At 37.9% G+C, this 18923-nt stretch overlaps 1 protein-coding gene across 1 annotated transcript in view; it reads right to left on the bottom strand.

Annotated features, from left to right (window-relative positions):
• Window positions 1–18923, bottom strand: part of LOC121314575 (PH domain leucine-rich repeat protein phosphatase 1-like) — a 106613-nt gene that overhangs the window by 36972 nt on the left and 50718 nt on the right. The window contains exons 2-4 of the mRNA XM_041247993.1: window positions 17259–17455; window positions 15326–15451; window positions 7274–7440 (exon numbers count right to left, since the gene is read on the bottom strand). Of these exons, the coding sequence (XP_041103927.1) occupies window positions 7274–7440; window positions 15326–15451; window positions 17259–17455 (490 nt within the window). The remainder of the gene's footprint in view (window positions 1–7273; window positions 7441–15325; window positions 15452–17258; window positions 17456–18923) is intronic.

Here is an 18923-nt window from a genome sequence, read left to right as displayed (position 1 = left end):
ATAAAGTGCTACTGGTTTCACTACTGAATATTGTACATTTCAATAAACTACGTGTCTATCAAGGCAGCGTGCACTGGGTTAGCATGAGTTTACGAAGAAGAAATGCAGGCCTCATTTTGTTTTCATAGCTATACAGTGCTTTTGTACATTGTTCTCACAATGTTTCTTGATTCAAAATAATGAATTCATACATGAGTGCAGCAGCTTATATTATTTTGTAAAACATATTTACAGTTCTTTCCTTTTTCTCATGTTTCCTTATTAAGGAGGTGGTGTCTAATTCATTAGCTTATTGAGCTTTCCACCTAGCTTAGAACCATTCTCTGTTCAAAAGAGTTTTGAAGCCTTAACCTAGTAAGCATTAGAGTCGTCCACATTACAAAAATTATAAAATACATTGTCACATTTTAAAGTGTTTTTGTGGATATGCCAGGAGCAGTTGTGTTTGTTCCAGAACAAACTTATTGAAATTAATTACTTCAGTTTCATTACAGCTGATCTTAATTAGAGTACAAGACCAAACAAAGACTAATAGTGCATTGCTTAATTAACATCAGCAATGTAAAACAAGCAACAAGAAACACACAGAGCTGAAGTGGTCGTTGATTGCCAGGCACTGTTTCAGGAAACGAACCAAAGAATCACTCATTCACAAATTAAACTTGTGGGATGGGCCGGTATAAAATTTGTATGGTATGATAACAGTAACAAAAATATAACTATGTTGATGCAATATGTAAAAACACAGATGTTATGGTTGGAAACACAGATGATGAGATGGTATGCCTTTTACAAATGCACATAGTTAAATGCTCACACAAGCTCTGCATCTCATAAATGGTCACGCAAATCAGTTGTGTTACCGGAGTATACCAAATATATTTTCTTTACTTTTCTCTTTTGCCGTCTTACTTTAGAAAATAATTGTCAAACACTGAAAGGCATCGTAGCTTGGTCTATACAGTATTTCTAATTCTAGAACAACGCTCTTAACTTGAATTGTTGCTTTGAAGATTCCTGCACGGATTCAATGCCTTCAATAAACACTCACAGGGGGCGGGGTGGTGGTGGGGCAGGACGGGGTAGGGAGGAGGTTGTGAGCTCAATCACATGCAGATTCAGTGGGTCAGACCATAGGGGAGCAGAGAAGCTCTGTGCTTAATGCAAAAAAGAATTGCCGATTCCAAATGTAATAAAAAATAAAAGCTTTCCTTTACACAAAAACGATGCATGGGCTTGATTATCGATAGCTGTCTAACGATACGATGCATCAATACATCGCTTCAGTGTTAATTTCAGAAGAGTTGTTTATTTTTGACAAAGTAAAGAAAACACGTATAGCAACACCATTACATTTTTTTTTAATACATTTAGCAATTATAATTTTCCCCTCAATTTTCACATAATTTGAAATGCCTAATTGCAGCAATTCTCCACATGGCTTAGGAGACTAGAACATTCAGTGGGCGTCCTCCTGTCCCACAACCAAGCCAGCTTCCTTTTTCACCCAGGAACTGTGAGCTACCGACCTCTGTGTCAAGGAAATTCATGGTTAAATGCATTCTAATATAAGCATTTCTCAGATACATAATTCTCTTGACTGTATTGACATGCTGTGGGGATTGGGTTGTTAACCCCGATTCCAGAACATTCTTAACCAGATCTACTTCAAAGCTGATTAGATAAGGCACAGGCCACAAACTGTGCTAACTCTTTGAAGCTCGCCTTCCAAAATGCTATCTGACTGTCTGGCCTCCTAAGGTGTCATAAAACTTACCAAGGGAAGATATAGTGAAGATGCAGTTGTACCATTATTGTGTTAAAATGCTTTAAGAATAATTTTTAATTACATAACTTGTGGACACAAATTTAATAGTTATTTTAAGTAAGTTTCCCAATAAACCTGAAGGGTTTATTGTGTTTTAAATTAATATTATAAACTAGTAACTATTTTTAAATATTATCCTTTGATTGTATTATGATGCGTTTTATATGCTTGTAGTCGTAATTTTGTACAGAGAAGGAAACTGAAACTCGGATGCTTCTCCAATGAATGTAAATATTTATATTAAATAGGAGGTTTAAATGATAAATGTAAAATCCTTTGATTTTTGTGTGACACGCAACTGTCTATCAAATACTGTCAAGCAATGGAAGGACCGACAAAGACTTGTTTACAGAAGAAGGGACCGCCTATATATATACATTGTGTTATTTAAACTAAAAACAAGGAGTTTTCTTCTCTCTGGGCTTGCTCTGGATTCGCTCTTGCTCGCTGGATTCATGCTTTCTTCAAAACATCTCATCGCTCTCAACTCAAACTCCGAAGTTCTTCAATGAAGACACAATGATGTAATCTTCAAAGCTGTCCCGGAAAAAATAGGCTCCCTCCGGAACGATCAAAAGCTTTCGCCTACAGCCTTCACCGAGATACTGCACTGTGCTGCTGCCCTACTAACTTCTATAGAGAGGACGACCGTGTTAAGAAGACTTTGTTTTAAACATCGCACCAACAGAATAAGTATGAAACTGTTGTGTGTTTATAAGTAACTGAACTGAAGCCATGCTATTGAAATCGTCACAATAGGTAATGTGCATCTATAATTGTGTTTATTATGGTTAATAATTACATTATGAGCTATAATGGGTATTTTCGTTAATGGTAATTGGAGAGGACACAGTTGTGATATAAACCCTAGATATACAACGTAAATATGCACGACATCTGGAGGACAAAGGCCAGCCCTGCAGGTGTCTGCTCTGAGCTCACTGGTTGCCTGGCCAGCAGGGTTTGCTGTAGAGCGATGAGGAGAAACAGTCCCTGCCGGTTTTACCTCCCTAACCCATGGTAGTGCCAAAGCCAATGCGACTCTCCCTTTAGAGTCCCCAGCAAAGACTGGCCACTTCGCACAGCCAGGACGTGAACCTGTGCTGTAGGATGCCCTGCACACCACGTGGCTGTACTTCTATCAGGCGAGCCAGTTGGGGACCCTTTACATTTATTTTAATGTATTGCTATTAGATTTATATCTACAGTTTACATGACATTACACAAGAAAGCTTTCAATGTTGTTGTTACTAATGATTCACTTACAGACTTTGTACAAGAAAAGATTTCTTCACTTACCTAAACATACTGTAAATAACTTGTTTAAACAAAACTGCTTTGAGAATAAATAGGCTATCCTGCTGCAGTCACTTGTCTCTGCTATCTGAGACATTACAACTTGGATTCTTGGTCATTCACAGTTTCTTTCAAACCCACTATCAAAATACAGAGTTCATAAAAAGATCTTCCTCAGACACTACTAAGGCTGCAAGTACCGTCGCTTGGTTTAGAAGCACGTTTGTTATGATCTGTGTTTTGGTCTGCGTGAATTGCACAGAGCTGTCACAGAGACGTCACAGAGCTGTCATATTTTATTCCGTCTCTGAATCACCTTGTGAGGTGGTTCAGAGACAGCACTGAACCGTCTTAACTCCTTTGTGAAATGCTATGCCAGCACTGAAGCGCTATAGTGGGCGTGGATTTAAAGTCAACAGCCAACATGACTGTATACCAGTCGTGTTGAGTGTTTTTGTCCTTGGTGTTACACGCTTCCATTTTTTTCAGATACAATGGCTGATCAAGAACGAGGTAGTAATTGGAGCCTAGAATAAGTTAATGAATTGTTAACTTTACGGGCTTACGAGGAGGTGAATTCACTAATAGAGGGGCGGTGCGTGATGCTGTAATTTATGGGCGAATCACCATTGCCATGAAAACGATCTGATGGCTGACAGGTTTGCAAGTTGTACTCATATGATCCCTTTGGCTGTGTGGACAGTATTATACCGGCGTAGACTGCGCAGTTTCGTGCTGTGTGAATGGGTATTTGAAAGAATTTTTTAAACGTCTCAGGTGGCTCCGTAGTTGCATTTGTATGTAAAAGGGGCTTTGGATAGGAATTTTGTGTGACCACCAAAAATGCAACAATGGATGTTGTTTCATATTTACAGAAATGTCAACCCCACCCCCCCCCCCTTTGTATATAGAATCCTTTTAGGTCTACTTGTGCAGTTTTACTCATTTTAAGGTAATTTTTCCAATTTTGCATCTAGTATTTATTGTTAGCGCCATCTTTCAACAATATAAGAACATAAGAACATAAGAAAGTTTACAAACGAGAGGAGGCCATTCGGCCCATCTTGCTCGTTTGGTTGTTAGTAGCTTATTGATCCCAAAATCTCATCAAGCAGCTTCTTGAAGGATCCCAGGGTGTCAGCTTCAACAACATTACTGGGGAGTTGATTCCAGACCCTCACAATTCTCTGTGTAAAAAAGTGTCTCCTATTTTCTGTTCTGAATGCCCCTTAAAAGGGCTCGTCCGGGATTTGAACCCGAGACCTCTCGCACCCAAAGCGACAATCATACCCCTAGACCAACAAGCCTGTTGATTTAATTTAATATTTTATAATTTAATATTTATCATAGCTAGTAATGCAAAAGAATATGCTGGACTTATGTTGTTTAAAGATGGCAGACTCAAATTACCAAAACTGAACAAAAGAACGGAGAAGGGCTGAGAGCAGCAGGTTGTGCTTTCTGCCCTGGTACTGCACCGAGATAGCCTTAGCTTGGGTGTTTTGTTTGTGAAGTGTTTGTTTAAACCTTTTGTTTTCTTAAATAATTAATAAAAGCACACAAAAGCACAGATCAGCCTTGACCGTTTCCATAAATAACTTATTTAAATATTTAATTTAGAGGAAAAATTCTAAATCTTACAGACTCTTGTCCTTTAAAAGTAATACACTATCTGGGTTTCGCTAAAGCAAATGGGTAAAACAATCAACTGTTAAACAGCAGTGTGAAAACTAGAGTCACTGATTCAAACACATTAATTATTCTCCATACATATAATTCCTGCAACTGATGTAAGACACAAAGTTAAAATTAAATCATGAAGTGTGTGCATGCTTTATAAAAAAGTAAAACTTTATAAAACATTCTAATGGAATAGACTCCTGCAATGTGAAAGCATGTGGTCTGTAAAACAAACAATGTGACAGTGAAAGGGTTCACTTTTACTGGAACCAAGAAAAGAATAAAACAATATATAGCTGTGTTCCAAACCTTATGAGAATAACAGAACAGACATGTCCTGTTACAGAACAATCAAGTAACAAGTTACAAGATGTCAAGTTAACACGGCTGCCGCATTCGGTCAGAAGTCAATGTCAAGGTCACCAGCAATCCAACAAATTATTAAAATTTTTTTTAGTTGGCCAAATCTTTTTTCAGTGTTACTTTTACTCTTTAAAACCATCAGTGGATACATCAATGCCATTTTTGATTGTAGTACTGTGTTCTATGTACTTCCGTTAGCAAAACATGTAGCTTAATTACTGTCTTCCAGTTCAATTCTTTACAATATCTTTTGACAATGACTTTGTGTGTGTGTGTGAGAGTGACTGAGAAAATTGAAATATATTTATAAATGGTTCAGAATGTATTCTCACATAAGAATATACTATTGTAATGATAATATTTTTTACCCATAAGTTATTATATTTATTATATATTTCCTAAGATAGGCAAATGTCTGTTATTCCCCATGGCTTGCTTTGGCCACTAATACAAGTGTTTCATCTATTTTCTTAGATTTTAATTTTTCCGCTCTTTTAAAAAAGTTAGCGGAGAATTACTTACCTTAGTTAGATCAAACTCTGCAACTGCTTGCCAAAGCAGCGTAATTTGGAACAGTGCGACTCACCAAGTCATTCTGTCATTGGATTTGAATGAACAAGAGCTAAATTCCACAATGAGATCCAGTAAGATCAGGACCACCGAATATTTAATGCTAAATATTTCAACACTTGTATGTTACATTATATATATAACCTACATATATAACATCACTTTGTGATAGGACTACATGTGCGAGCATCTCAGGGACAATACATTACTACTTATTTGTGTGCCTCATTGCTTAGTCTACACTGACAGACAACATTCAGAGGGTGTGTAAAAAAAACTGAGATTTTCTTTCATCAAGCAGAAAAAAGGTAAAATACATAAATTAATACTGTATTTACATATTTTCCAGTGATTAAATATAGTTTAAACAAAAACATTCAAGGTCATTTACCAGACATTAGGGACCTCATATTGACCAATCAGTTTGAGATGTGCTTTGAGTCCGCCTCTTCCAGGTGTGTGTACGAGCTAGCAGGGGAGGGAGAGGGAACTCGCAAAGCAAAACAACAACTATCCTGAGAATCTGCTCATCACTGGTTTAGTATTACTCGACCTTCTTGAATACATAATAAATCTGTTTTTAAACCCGTAACAGGCACAGCACTTCTAAGCCTTTTATCTAAAATGTAACTGAAAACAAAGCAGGCAAAGCAATATTTTATACCTTGGGCTTTAACTAATGCCAGTTCCCCAATCCTCATTTTCTAAATGCCACACTCGAGCTGAATTGTAAAACCATTCAGTACATTATATTAAGGGCTGCTTTATCATAACATAATGATAATGATTTTTTTTTTTTTTTTTTAAGTGTGCTACATGGTACTTGAACTAAAATGTTTTTTTTTTTTTTTTTTTTTAAAACCTTGCATTAAAAAGGGAGCTCAGACACATGCAATGTAGGCTGTGTCCACATTGTCACAACTACGTATACAGTGAAGAAATTAATAAAGGAAATAATGATTGCTAAATCTATTAATCACAATTAAAATTAAAAAAAAAAAAAAAACACTTGCATTAAAACACCTTTCAAAATTACTGAAAAAGCTGTCGTTTTTGGTATTACTGTCCAATTTAAACAAACAATATTATGTTACAATGTTGCCAGGTAGACTATTCCATATCAAATGAGGCTTATAAACGATGCAATTTATCGAGCAGTTAAATTAGTCCTAGTTAGTATACAGCATTCCTTTCGGAACATATTTTAGAGGTTGATTTTGCTACAGGGGAGTAGCCCTGCTGTAGCATGACCCACAGACCTATATTTCAAGACAAAGCCATGACTTAATAACAACAAAACCCTATAAAAATCAATTCTCTTCTGTTTCCATCCATATAAATGCACAACCCACCCCCCACTCCCCACTCAACCTTTCCTTCTTGCACAGGCACCAGATGGTACAAAGCCATGTGAGCTGGAAGATAATAAAACCTCTCCTATTTCCAGACCAAACTCCATTTTCGATCCACCCCCACCACCCTCAGATTAGAAGTCATCAGCCAAGCTCGGCACACCCGGGAAAGACCTGGCATTACCTCTGCAGCTCAGTCAGGCCACGGCTGGCGATTGGTCCCAGATCATGCCGCAGGAAGTTGTGCTTGAGATTGAGGTGCGTCAGGTCCTGGCTGTAGAAGAGATTGGCAGGCAGATGCTCGAGGCTGCAGCAGGACAGATCCACAGAGCTGATCCGCTGGGACACAATCTGAAACAATCAGGGCAAAGGAAATTGAGAAAGAGATTAGGAATGAGTACAGGAGCTCTACTGGCACATGCTTCAGGAGGGTGACGGCGATGCGGCATTACATGGTGATGAAGAAAGACCCAAAACAAACAGTAGCCATTGTATATGGCGTTTGCTGGTGCAGGATGAAAAACTGGAGGCACAGTAAAATGGGACTTGTTTTTTTCATTGAAAGCATGTTGTTTAGCTTATATGGGTGAAATGGATAGGAAGTGCATGTGGAACTTATGAATCGGGAGGTTTTTGGTTTTAATACTGAAAAGATTCTGATACGCAATTGTAGCCAACAATAAATAAACATTTTATATATAGACACACACACACACACACACACACACACACACACAGCCTTTGCAAAAGTATTCAAACCCCTGACCAATTCTCTCATATTACTGAATTACAAATGGTACATTGAAATTTCGTTCTGTTTGGTATTTTATTTTTAAACACTGAAACTCAAAATCAATTACTGTAAGGTGACACTAGTTTTATGTTGGGAAATATTTTTAAGAAAAATAAAAAACTGAAATATCTTGCTTGCATAAATATTCTACCCCCACACATTAATATTTGGTAGAGCCACCTTTCGCTGCAATAACAGGGTTAAGTCTTTTGGGGTAAGTATGTACCAGCTTTGCACACAGTGTCAGAGTGATTTTGGCCCATTCTTCTTGGCAGATTTGCTCCAGGTTGTTCAGGTTGGTTGGACGACACTTGTGGACGGCAATTTTCAAATAGTGCCACAGATTCTCAATGGGATTGAGATCAGGACTTTGACTGGGCCACTGTAGGACATTCACCTTTTTGTTCTTGAGCCACTCCAATGTTGCTTTGGCCTTGTGCTTGGGATCATTGTCCTGCTGAAAGGTGAATTTCCTCCCAAGCTTCAATTTTTTAGCGGACCAAAGCAGATTCTCTTGCAGTATTTTCCTGTATTTTGCTCCATCCATTCTTCCTTCAATTGTAACAAGATGCCCAGTCCCTGCTGATGAGAAGCATCCCCACAGCATGATGCTGCCACCACCATACTTCACTGTAGGGATGGTGTGTCTTGAGGCATGGGCAGTGTTAGGTTTGCGCCACACATAGCGCTTTGAGTTTTGGCCAAAAAGCTCTATCTTGGTCTCATCTGACCACAAAACCTTTTCCCACATCGCAGCTGGGCCACTCTCATGCTTTCTGGCAAACTCCAGACGTGCTTTCAGATGGTACTTTTTGAGTAACGGCTTCTTTCTTGCCACCCTCCCATACAGGCCAGTGTTATGCAGAGCTCTTGATATGGTTGACTGGTGCACCATTACTCCACTCCCAGCCACTGAACTCTGTAGCTCCTTCAAAGTGATTGTTGGCCTCTCTGTGGCTTCTCTCACAAGTCTCCTTCTTGTTTGAGCGCTGAGTTTTGAGGGACGGCCTTTTCTTGGCAGTGCCTGGGTGGTGTGATGCAGCTTCCACTTCCTGATTATTGATCCAACTGTGCTCACTGGGATATCCAAACACTTGGATATTATTTTGTACCCTTTCCCTAATCTATGCATTTGTATTACTTTATCTCTAACTTCTGTAGAATGCTCTTTGGTCTTCATTTTCCTTCAGATTCACAGCCTTACCAATGATCCCTCAACAGTGGGGTTTTTATCCAGAAAATGTGAAAGCAACTTTAATGGTTCACAGGTGGAGGCCAATGGTAAGGTAACTGTGTCCTCGTTAGGGCAATTTCATTCATTGGTGCAAACTGGGAGCTTCCACAGTACAGGGGTTGAATACTTATGCAAGCAAGATATTTCAGTTTTTTATTTTTCTTAAAAATATTTCCCAACATAAAACCAATGTCACCTTACAATAATTGATTCTGAGTTTCAGTGTTTAAAAATAAAATATCAAACAGAACGAAATTTCAATGTACCATTTGTAATTCGGTAATATCAGAGAATTGGTCAGGGGTCTGAATACTTTTGCAAGCCACTGTATGTATATATATATATATTACTCTAGTATCACTAAGATTACCAAACACTGCAGCTTAAAGTTCAATGTCACTTTAAAGTTAAAAGTTAAATTTAAAGCCGAGCATCAGTTTAAGATTAACAAATACTGCAGCTGAATGTGTTTTAATAAATTGTATTCAATTGGTGTAAACAGTATATTTCCAATCATGCTGGATTTAGCGTCACACTAAAACTAACTGTCTGCAAAACACCCACTGTGAAATGCAGTGACTACAATGATCATTGTTTCCCAGATTAAAGAATAAACAGTGTCAAATGGAGTCAACCCACATTGTTCAAAGAATGAACAACAAAGGCTTGTTTATGTATTGCTCAGACACAAATTAATTTTTCACAGATCTACTCACGGCACACTGATCATTTTATATATATATAATATATATATATATATATATATATTATATATATTATAATATATAGTGCAGACTATATATATATATATAATAATAATACACACGTGTTGTAGTGTAAGCCTATGCTTCTTCCAGTCTGAAAATAGTACAACAACCAGGCTCTGTGATTTTAGATAAAGGCTTTAATTTAAGATTTAAAATCAGAGAACACAGATATAAAAAGTGCATATCTACTTGTTTTTTTCCCCCAAGGCTGGACTCTTGTGTATATACAGTTTACCTGCTTCAATTTCCAATTATTTCAATCTTTTTTATTTTACCAAGGTGGTACTATACACAGCATTTATACACATTCCCTATACCACTGACTCACGCAGACTAATGAGACAGATGCTGGGAGTAATGAAATTCTGTAAGTAATTCTGAGACTTACCAGTTCATTGGCACTTGACCCCATTTGTTTAAGACCCATCAAGACAGAAAATTGTGAAGGATAACTTTATTTTGTTTAAAAAAAAACAAAAAACACTAGCCTCAGTAAAACTGAAGGTTCCAGGACACTACATAAACACTGCCTCTTTTCATTTCAAAATATTTTTGCTTAGGAACATAACATGAGTAGGACACTGCTAGATGAATGACACATTGTCGTGTGTTGGAATACAGAACACAGACCTGCATTACTTCACATCTCTGCACACATGCTTCTATTGATCTGTTTTTTTTTTTTTGTACTTAAACAAACAAGTTAACCAAGAGAAGCCCCGACTCAAGATGGCACAACAAAAGACAGTGAGAAATTGATGAGCACCCCACAGTCTCGCTATTTAAACTCCTTACTATGCAATGGGACTCAAGGCATGCACCCACAGCTACCACTAAATAGCTTACAGTTTCTTAACTGGTCCTTTCTATGTTAAACTGCCAAACAAAAAAGGAAAAGAGAACTTGTAAATAACTCTGTGGTCACTACTAACCTAATTTAAAAAATGTAGCTCGTCATGCAGCAAGCAAACCAATATTTGAAACCATTTCCTGCAGAATGACCCACCTACCTGTACTGCGAATGAGAAATATGTTCACATTTCAAAGATAGAAAAGCTAACCTAAAACATAACAGGCCATGGCAGTCTCTACTTACACCATCATTTAATCAATTCCTTTACTTCTCAGCTGCGCTCAATTCCTTCTTATTGTACTTCTGTAACCTCATCAAAATAGGGTTATTTCTTTTGAATATAAATCATTTTGCTCTTCTCTAGTATTGGAAGTACCTCACAAACATACAGAGCACACTGATGTCAATAGGGAACTTGCCTAACTTTGCATACTGTAGGCAAGCCTATACATGTATGTTAATATCATATATGATCCCTCAATTGCAGGAAATACAAATTTGGAGCTACTGTACCAGTAGCACAAAAAAGTAAATCCACTTTCTACTGTACATGTAAAATGAAAGTGTGGCTTGTGTACATACAGGTCCCTCCATTTAGCACTGCTGCCCTTCGAACCAGGGTTCATCACAAAAGACGTTTTCTTGTTTCACTAGATATACGAAGTTCTAAAGAGTGACACGTTTGCATGAGCACCTCCATGATATACCTTTCTCCGAGGATATGCGTCCACAGCAAGGGATAATCATCAAATAGAAATATGATATTCATTTTTAGATTTCTGGGCAAAGCAGTTGAGATTCAGTAACATTAACAAAAATTCTGATTAGATTTTTATTGCAGTTATTTTATATTATTTGGTGCAAATTCAAAGGGTCATACATTTCACAGCCACAGGGCAGATTGTGAACAAAGCCTGCCTTTTCCTATTTTCTTCTGCAGTAGACATCAGGAGCAAACCTAAGCTCTTTTTCATTTAACAATGAAGGAGATTAAACTCTTCACAGTCCAATAGAGACAACAGTTCTGTGTATAAACACTAAGCACGGACATTTCTAAAGAGGGCCACTGAATTGCATTCCATCCAATATAAGAAAACATTTTCTCTTTCAAAATCCAGAGAGCTTGTAAAGATACTGAACTTTGCTGTCTTATTGTAAACACAATAAGCCTACATTTGTTTAAAACATGTAGGAGCTCAAAAATTGCTGAAAATACCTACTATATTTCCTGTAAAAGGTTTTCAGTATTACAAAACAAACAAAAACCATTTGGAAATTTAGATTTTTACCAAACTAAAATGTGATTTACAATGAACTACTGATATGTAGAAGGGACATATTTCCATCACAGGGGTAGAAGTAGCGTTTATAAACCTAAAATTAACTTCAGGAAATGTTAACAAACTGTAAAAAAAGTAATCTTTCTGATGAAGTAGAAGGTTGAACTACAGTATGTGTACGACTAATGTACAAGCAGTGAACACACAAACAATTGGCTCCCTTCGATATCAGCAAATCAGATTTGAGCCATAAAAATAAATGGATTCTTATGCTACCAACAAAGATGATGACCCACTGATGGTGTTATGCTTCGGAGAGCACTCGATAATAACTAATACTTAACTGAATGTACAATATCACTATGCATAGTTATTGATATACTGCACACATGCTCCCATCTATTCTACATTCCTGCAATATTGAAGTTTTCATTATATTTAACGGTTAAAACTGCCCAATATGTTACAAAACCAGCTTGTTAATCATGAACACTTTAGGTGGCCAAAGGGACAATTACATTTCATCCTTAGGTATGAGGCAATTGTACATGACCGTGTGTGAACCTCACTTTATTAGCAGCAGTATAATGTTTTAATCCAGTAAATTAAAAAACAAAACAAAAATCAGTGCAGAACATGAAGATTTTGAACAAAAGATAATTATCACTCCCTGTAGGAACTGTTTCATTAACTGTAACTATGTAATAACTGCATTCAAGAACTAGACTATTACTGTAGGACTGTCTGCCTGTTCATTCAGTAGTCATAGAAATCACATGCACCTGCTCCTTGATCCTCCACTATTTACTTTATCTATTAGGGGTCCATAAATTGTGTTGTTAAATGGAAAAGATAATATTAATAGTAGCATGCTCTAATAGACATTAGCAAACAATTGAGTGTGAACAGCCAATCAGCTTCCAGATCTAGCAGGCTTTTACTGTGCACAGATGCCCGCGAGAACATTTAAGTGCTTAACTGTGAATTCAATTTTAAATCAATCCCCGCATAAATATATACTGGCTTTTTCCCTTAACATTCTAATCTACAACTAATCTGATAACATAAAAAGCTTGTCTAGAGACAAGCAAAATGAAGTCTGTGACAAGACAGTGGACATCGTAATGAAGGCTCAATTTGCAGCTACTGGACAGCAAATCAACAGGAAAGACATAACTGGTCCACAATTCTGTCATCAGCTGGATCCAAACAACACCTTGCCTCAAAACCAGTCAGTCAAACTGCCAACCCTATTTCAATTCTTTCCGCACGAGCCAATCCACTCCCTGCCAGCTTGAATGACACCCCGCCTCCACCAACAAGTTTCGAGTATGACCCTATACTACACAGACTATTCAACAATTGTACAGTTAATTTATCTGGCAATGTCCAGATAAATTATAATAAGAAAGAGTAGACCCCGATAAATAAATATGTTAGCCAAATAATAATAATAAAAACATTTTCTCTACGTGTATGTCGTTTTCCTATTCTAATTACGTTAGGGACTATTTTCCTCCACGGAAGGTTACCCTACGGCTCAGGACACAACTCCAGTCGCGGTCATCTACCACACGGTAGAACCTGCATCGACGGGCTCTATCGCTTAATTAACAGTTTGTTGTACATATAGAAAGAAATAGGTTGTAGTTGTACGCTGCATCCATGTTTAAAAAAGTAGATCTGGTTTTATGCAACAGTTACTGTATAGTGCAGCATTTAAAAAGCTTTGGATAAAGAAAATATGATCACGATGTGATCCAGTGATTTACGTATTTGGCATAAGGAGTAAGGAATATACGCACTGTGGACATATCTTTCTATGCAATTCACTTTCATTAGTCTGAGAGAAAACAATATGGTACAGTTTGGTCAAAGATAGAGTGTGTCTCAACTGATTTTGTTTTATTTTTTATAAATAAAACCAACACCTTAAAAAACAAAGAAAGATGGGAAGACCATTATATAGCTAAACCAAAGGCTTATGAAGTGTACATGGAGTCAACAGTCTCCCTCACTAGTACTTAGTCTCAGTTATTATTCATTCAAAAGGCTTGCATACCGCTCTGTAGTTAATGCTAAATGATCTTTCTTATTGCTGCTGCCGATAACCCAGTAAAAGACCTTGCAATAAAAGACCTTTTAAAAGCTTGTATTTGGGTTCTCCATTGTGACGTGTTGCAACATTATTTTGCCCAAGAGGATAAGTTATCTGGAGGAAATATGAAAAAAGCTAAGTACTTGATTGTTAAGGTACAAAGTGTGTGTGCCTATGGATTTACACTTATATTCAAACTTGAATATGTTCACACATGAAAAGATGCTGATAAACAGACGTAAAACACTTGTAACTAGTCTTTAAGTAACAGGGCAGCAATCAGTCATGAGTCAAGGTTACACATGTTACAACTGTAATTGAATCCACCAAATAGCCTTTTCCCTACTATCTAGATTTAAACTTTATTTTAAAGTTTTTTTTCAAAAAGGTATCAAGTGATGCTTAACTATAATTAATTTCTTATCTGAAAGATTCAAAGTTCAAGCAAGAAAACCTACAAAATAGTCAAACAAACAAGGAAGTGAAACAGTATGGAACTGGACAGCATCAGCATCTTTCCTAGATGGCAGAACTACAGCTATCACTCTATGGCTTTTTGAAGTGGACTTCAACAAATGACACTTAGCATCTATCTGTTGTGTAATCCTTTGATCCTCCCTTTAAATTTCTCACGGTTGCCCTTTTCAGTCTTCGCAAACACTTTTCACAGTGCCAAAGACTGAATGTTATTTTTCGTGCCACCTTCCATGGCATTGAACATGGCTAAGTTTTGCCTTGTAGGTCTAGCAAGTGACAGTGTGCCTGGTCTCGGTGTCAAACCAGTCTCTTACACAGCAATCCTAGGCAAGACATGAATACAGAAACCACAAGCAGCAGCACACATTACTGTGCACTGCTCCACGTAATGGAGTCTTCCTCAAACTTGACCTCAATAACTGGAGCCCAGTGCAGAGAACTGTAATGACACCAAGGCAATGAAAAGTTGCTGGGTGAAATAAGGCCAAGGAATTACAAGACCCTTCCAAGACTGATATTACTTTCTCAACAGCATTAGTGTTCAAAAGAATACGTTTCAGCTAACCTAAAGTAAACCCCCCAAAGATGATTAAGTGTCTTTGGTTCAAATATGTGCAACTGCATAGGCTTCAATAAAGTTGATCGCTGAGAGCGAAGATTATGGGATGTATAATTAGGAACAACAGAGTGCTATCTATGATTTTGCAGAATATCGCAGTTAACAGCAGGCTCACCTTTGAGGCCTGTCGGAGCCAGCGCAGGTACTCTGTGAAGGTATCAAAACAAATGTAGTAGGTATGGCTCTGGGGGCCAGTGGAGCTAAAGGCCAAGCAGTGCTGGTGTTTTTTCACTTCTTCCACCTGCAAGAAATTATTATTATTTATTTATTTATTTATTAAAACAGATTGAAAAATGTGCAATGCATTATCACATGAATCACTCTCAGATCACCACAATAGCTAACTTCTCTGGCAGATATGATTTTGTAAAAATCTGGAGATGATTTAAAAAACAAAAACCAAAAAAAAAAAAACTCACACCACCACAAGGAAACCGGCTTCATTTTAATGAAGTCCACAATCAACTAGAAATTAACCTTGCTTTAAAAGGAATGAGTAAACAAAACCATTGGATTCCTCTCAGATCAACAATGGCAAAGCTGTTTTGAAGCACATATTCGTAAAATATTAAAGCAATATCTTTTGCATTCATACATTAAAACAAGCAGGATATAAAAGGTCCCGGATTTGAAGCATGGCAGCTAATCCTCACTTGTGGAATAGATTACATTTAATTTGATGACCAATTAAAATAATGTGATCACTGAAGGTTTAATGATTGACTGTTGTACACTGAACAAAAATATAAACGCAACTTGTAAAGTGTTGGTCCCATGTTTCATGAGCTGAAATAAAAGATCCCAGAAATTTTCCATACGCACAAAAAGCTTATTTCTCTCAATGTTTTTGCACAAATTTGTTTACACCCCTGTTAGTGAGCATTTCTCCTTTGCCAAGATAATCCATCCACCTGACAGGTGTGGCATATCAAGAAGCTGATTAAACAGCATGATCAATACACAGGTGTACCTTGTGCTGGGGACCAGCCACTCGGACAGCTGATGAAACTGAGGGTTTGGACAACCGAAGAATTTCTACACAAACTGTCAGAAACCGTCTCAGTGAAGCTCATCTGCATGCTTGTCGTCCTCACCAGGGTCTTGGCCTGACTGCAGATCGGCATCGTAACCGACTTCAGTGGGCAAATGCTCACCTTCGATGGCCACTGGCACGCTGGAGAAGTGTGCTCTTCACGGATGAATCCCGGTTTCAACTGTACCGGGCAGATGGCAGACAGCGTGTATGGCGTCGTGTGGGCGAGCGGTTTGCTGATGTCAACATTGTGAACAGAGTGCCCCATGGTGGCGGTGGGGTTATGGTATGGGCAGGCATACGCTACGGACAACGAACACAATTGCATTTTATCGATGGCAATTTGAATGCACAGAGATACCGTGATGAGATCCTGAGGCCCACTATCGTGCCATTCATCTGCCGCCATCACCTCATGTTTCAGCATGATAATGCACGGCCCCATGTCGCAAGGATCTGTACACAATTCCTGGAAGTTGAAAATGTCCCAGTTCTTCCATGCCCTGCATACTCACCAGACATGTCACCCATTGAGCATGTTTGGGATTTTCTGGATCGACGTGTATGACAGCGTGTTGCAGTTCCCGTCAATATCCAGCAACTTCGCACAGCCATTGAAGAGGAGTGGGACAACATTCCACAAGCCTGATCAACTATGTGAAGGAGATGTGTCGAGCTGCATGAGGCAAATGGTGGTCACACCAGATACTGACTGGTTTTCTGATCCATGTCCCTACCTTTTTTTTTTTTTTAAGGTATCTGTGACCAACAGATGCATATCTGTATTCCCAGTCATGTGAAATCGATAGGTTACGGCCTAATGAATTTATTTCAATTGACTGATTTCCTTATATGAACTGCAACTCAGTAAAATTCAGTAAAAATTGTTGCTTTATATTTTTGTTCAGTGTATTTATTTCTGTATGTATGCGGCATATACCAAAGTGGACTTCACTGTTAAGTAGTGCCCATAGCATATAAAGGAGTTATATAAGCAGATCAAAACAGCCCGTACCTTTCCCCCAATTAAAGGGAGGATGTGCATCTTCCCCAACTGGCTGTCCTTCACAGATGATACTATGAGACAGGTCCCACACAAGATAACCTGTCGTTTGGTCCACCGGTTTACTGGGAGCTGCATTTTTCCTTTCCGAACATTAAAGGTCCCAGAGAGTTGAATCCGCTCTGAGCTTTCAATACTGTGAGGCTTCCCTGAAAGAGAACAATATATAGTTGTTATTGAATGGAACAGAGCAAAAACAAAAATGTTTTCGGATGACTTGCAAAACCACAGCAGCAGCCGGACTTGATGCATTCATTATACTTGGATGCAATCCCTTTTAAAAATAATTTTTTTTTAAAAGGTTCATCCAATAACTTACAAAGCCTAATGAGGGTTTGCTCCCTCTGGGAATGGAGAAATGCCTATTGTAATTATTCTGAAAGCATGAGAACAGCACTGGTGAAATCTGAAATGACTAATCAATGGTAATAACCTATGAGCAATGGAACTTTAGTAAAACACAATTACTTAAGCAGTAGCACCTGAAGAGGGCTTCACTGTCTGGTAAGGCCCAAAGTACAGTAATGGTATTTTGAGCAAACCGCATGTGTGTTCTGGTGGCCTTCAGAATTAATTATCCCATGTCGTGCCCTGGGTGTTTCCAAAAGCCTAAATAATACCTCAATACTAAAAAAAAAAAAAAAAACTGCTTGTAAAACATGTTTAAAGTACCAACAACTGTTTGTTTTTTAATTATGATTTGAGTGCAAGTGTGTAAGTTTCAGTATTTAAGTTACTGTGAGGTTCTAAAATGTATAGTAATTAAAGATATCAGACAGTCTGTGTTAAAGCTAAACATTTACAGTATCTTATAAACATCTAACTGTTGTATGTGAAAAAAAGTGAAATTATTAATATAAAAGTAATAGCACTATTAAAAAAAAAAAACTATAAAAAATTGTAAGCCATTTTTAATGAAAATAAATTGATAGTTTCAATGGATAACCATTTATAACATCTCCCGGTATATACTAAAGGTATAAATGTTTACTCCATTAAAACACTGACAGCCTTAGTTAATGTCTCTCTCATATTTTGCATCTTTTTTCCACAAATCTTCTTTCAAGCACTGTAATTCAAATATGAAGTCATTCACTATCAAGTGTTGATGGGTTTCCTCCTAGGGCCCAGAGCTCCTGGGCTGCAAAGCAGCAGCTCCATCGACAATAGGAATTGACATGGTAGTTTTTTCAAACTCTGCGGTAGTACCCTCTTGTACATCAGTGATTCCATGAGCCTCTCTCGTCTCCAAGCACTTGAGGCGCAGCACTTCACTAGCTAGTCATCAGCAGCCTGCGTTCTTCGCTCTTTTCTCCATATTTGGGCAGAGCGCGTTCTCTTGAACCATCCCTACCCCCACAAACGAAAAATAAACGGTAACATGTCACTGTAAGAGCTGTCTGTGTTAGAGTACATGGTGTCAGATCAGGACCAGACTAATGCTGAGCATGGGAGCGTTTCCCATATTACAACTGTACACAAGTAAAAGTGCGGTAACCAATTCCACACACATTTTCAGGGGCCTTGATGCTCCTAAAGTCTATTTTTCTTCTTGTTGATCTTGCCTTGCCATTCACAGTGCTGAAATAAAGCTTTGCTGCACTATTGGAGTACTTT

Source organism: Polyodon spathula, chromosome 4 (assembly GCF_017654505.1).
Source record: "Polyodon spathula isolate WHYD16114869_AA chromosome 4, ASM1765450v1, whole genome shotgun sequence".
Classification (NCBI taxonomy): domain Eukaryota; kingdom Metazoa; phylum Chordata; class Actinopteri; order Acipenseriformes; family Polyodontidae; genus Polyodon; species Polyodon spathula.
The sequence above is the reverse complement of the archived record's forward strand: the minus strand, read 5'-3'. Positions and strand labels throughout refer to the sequence as shown.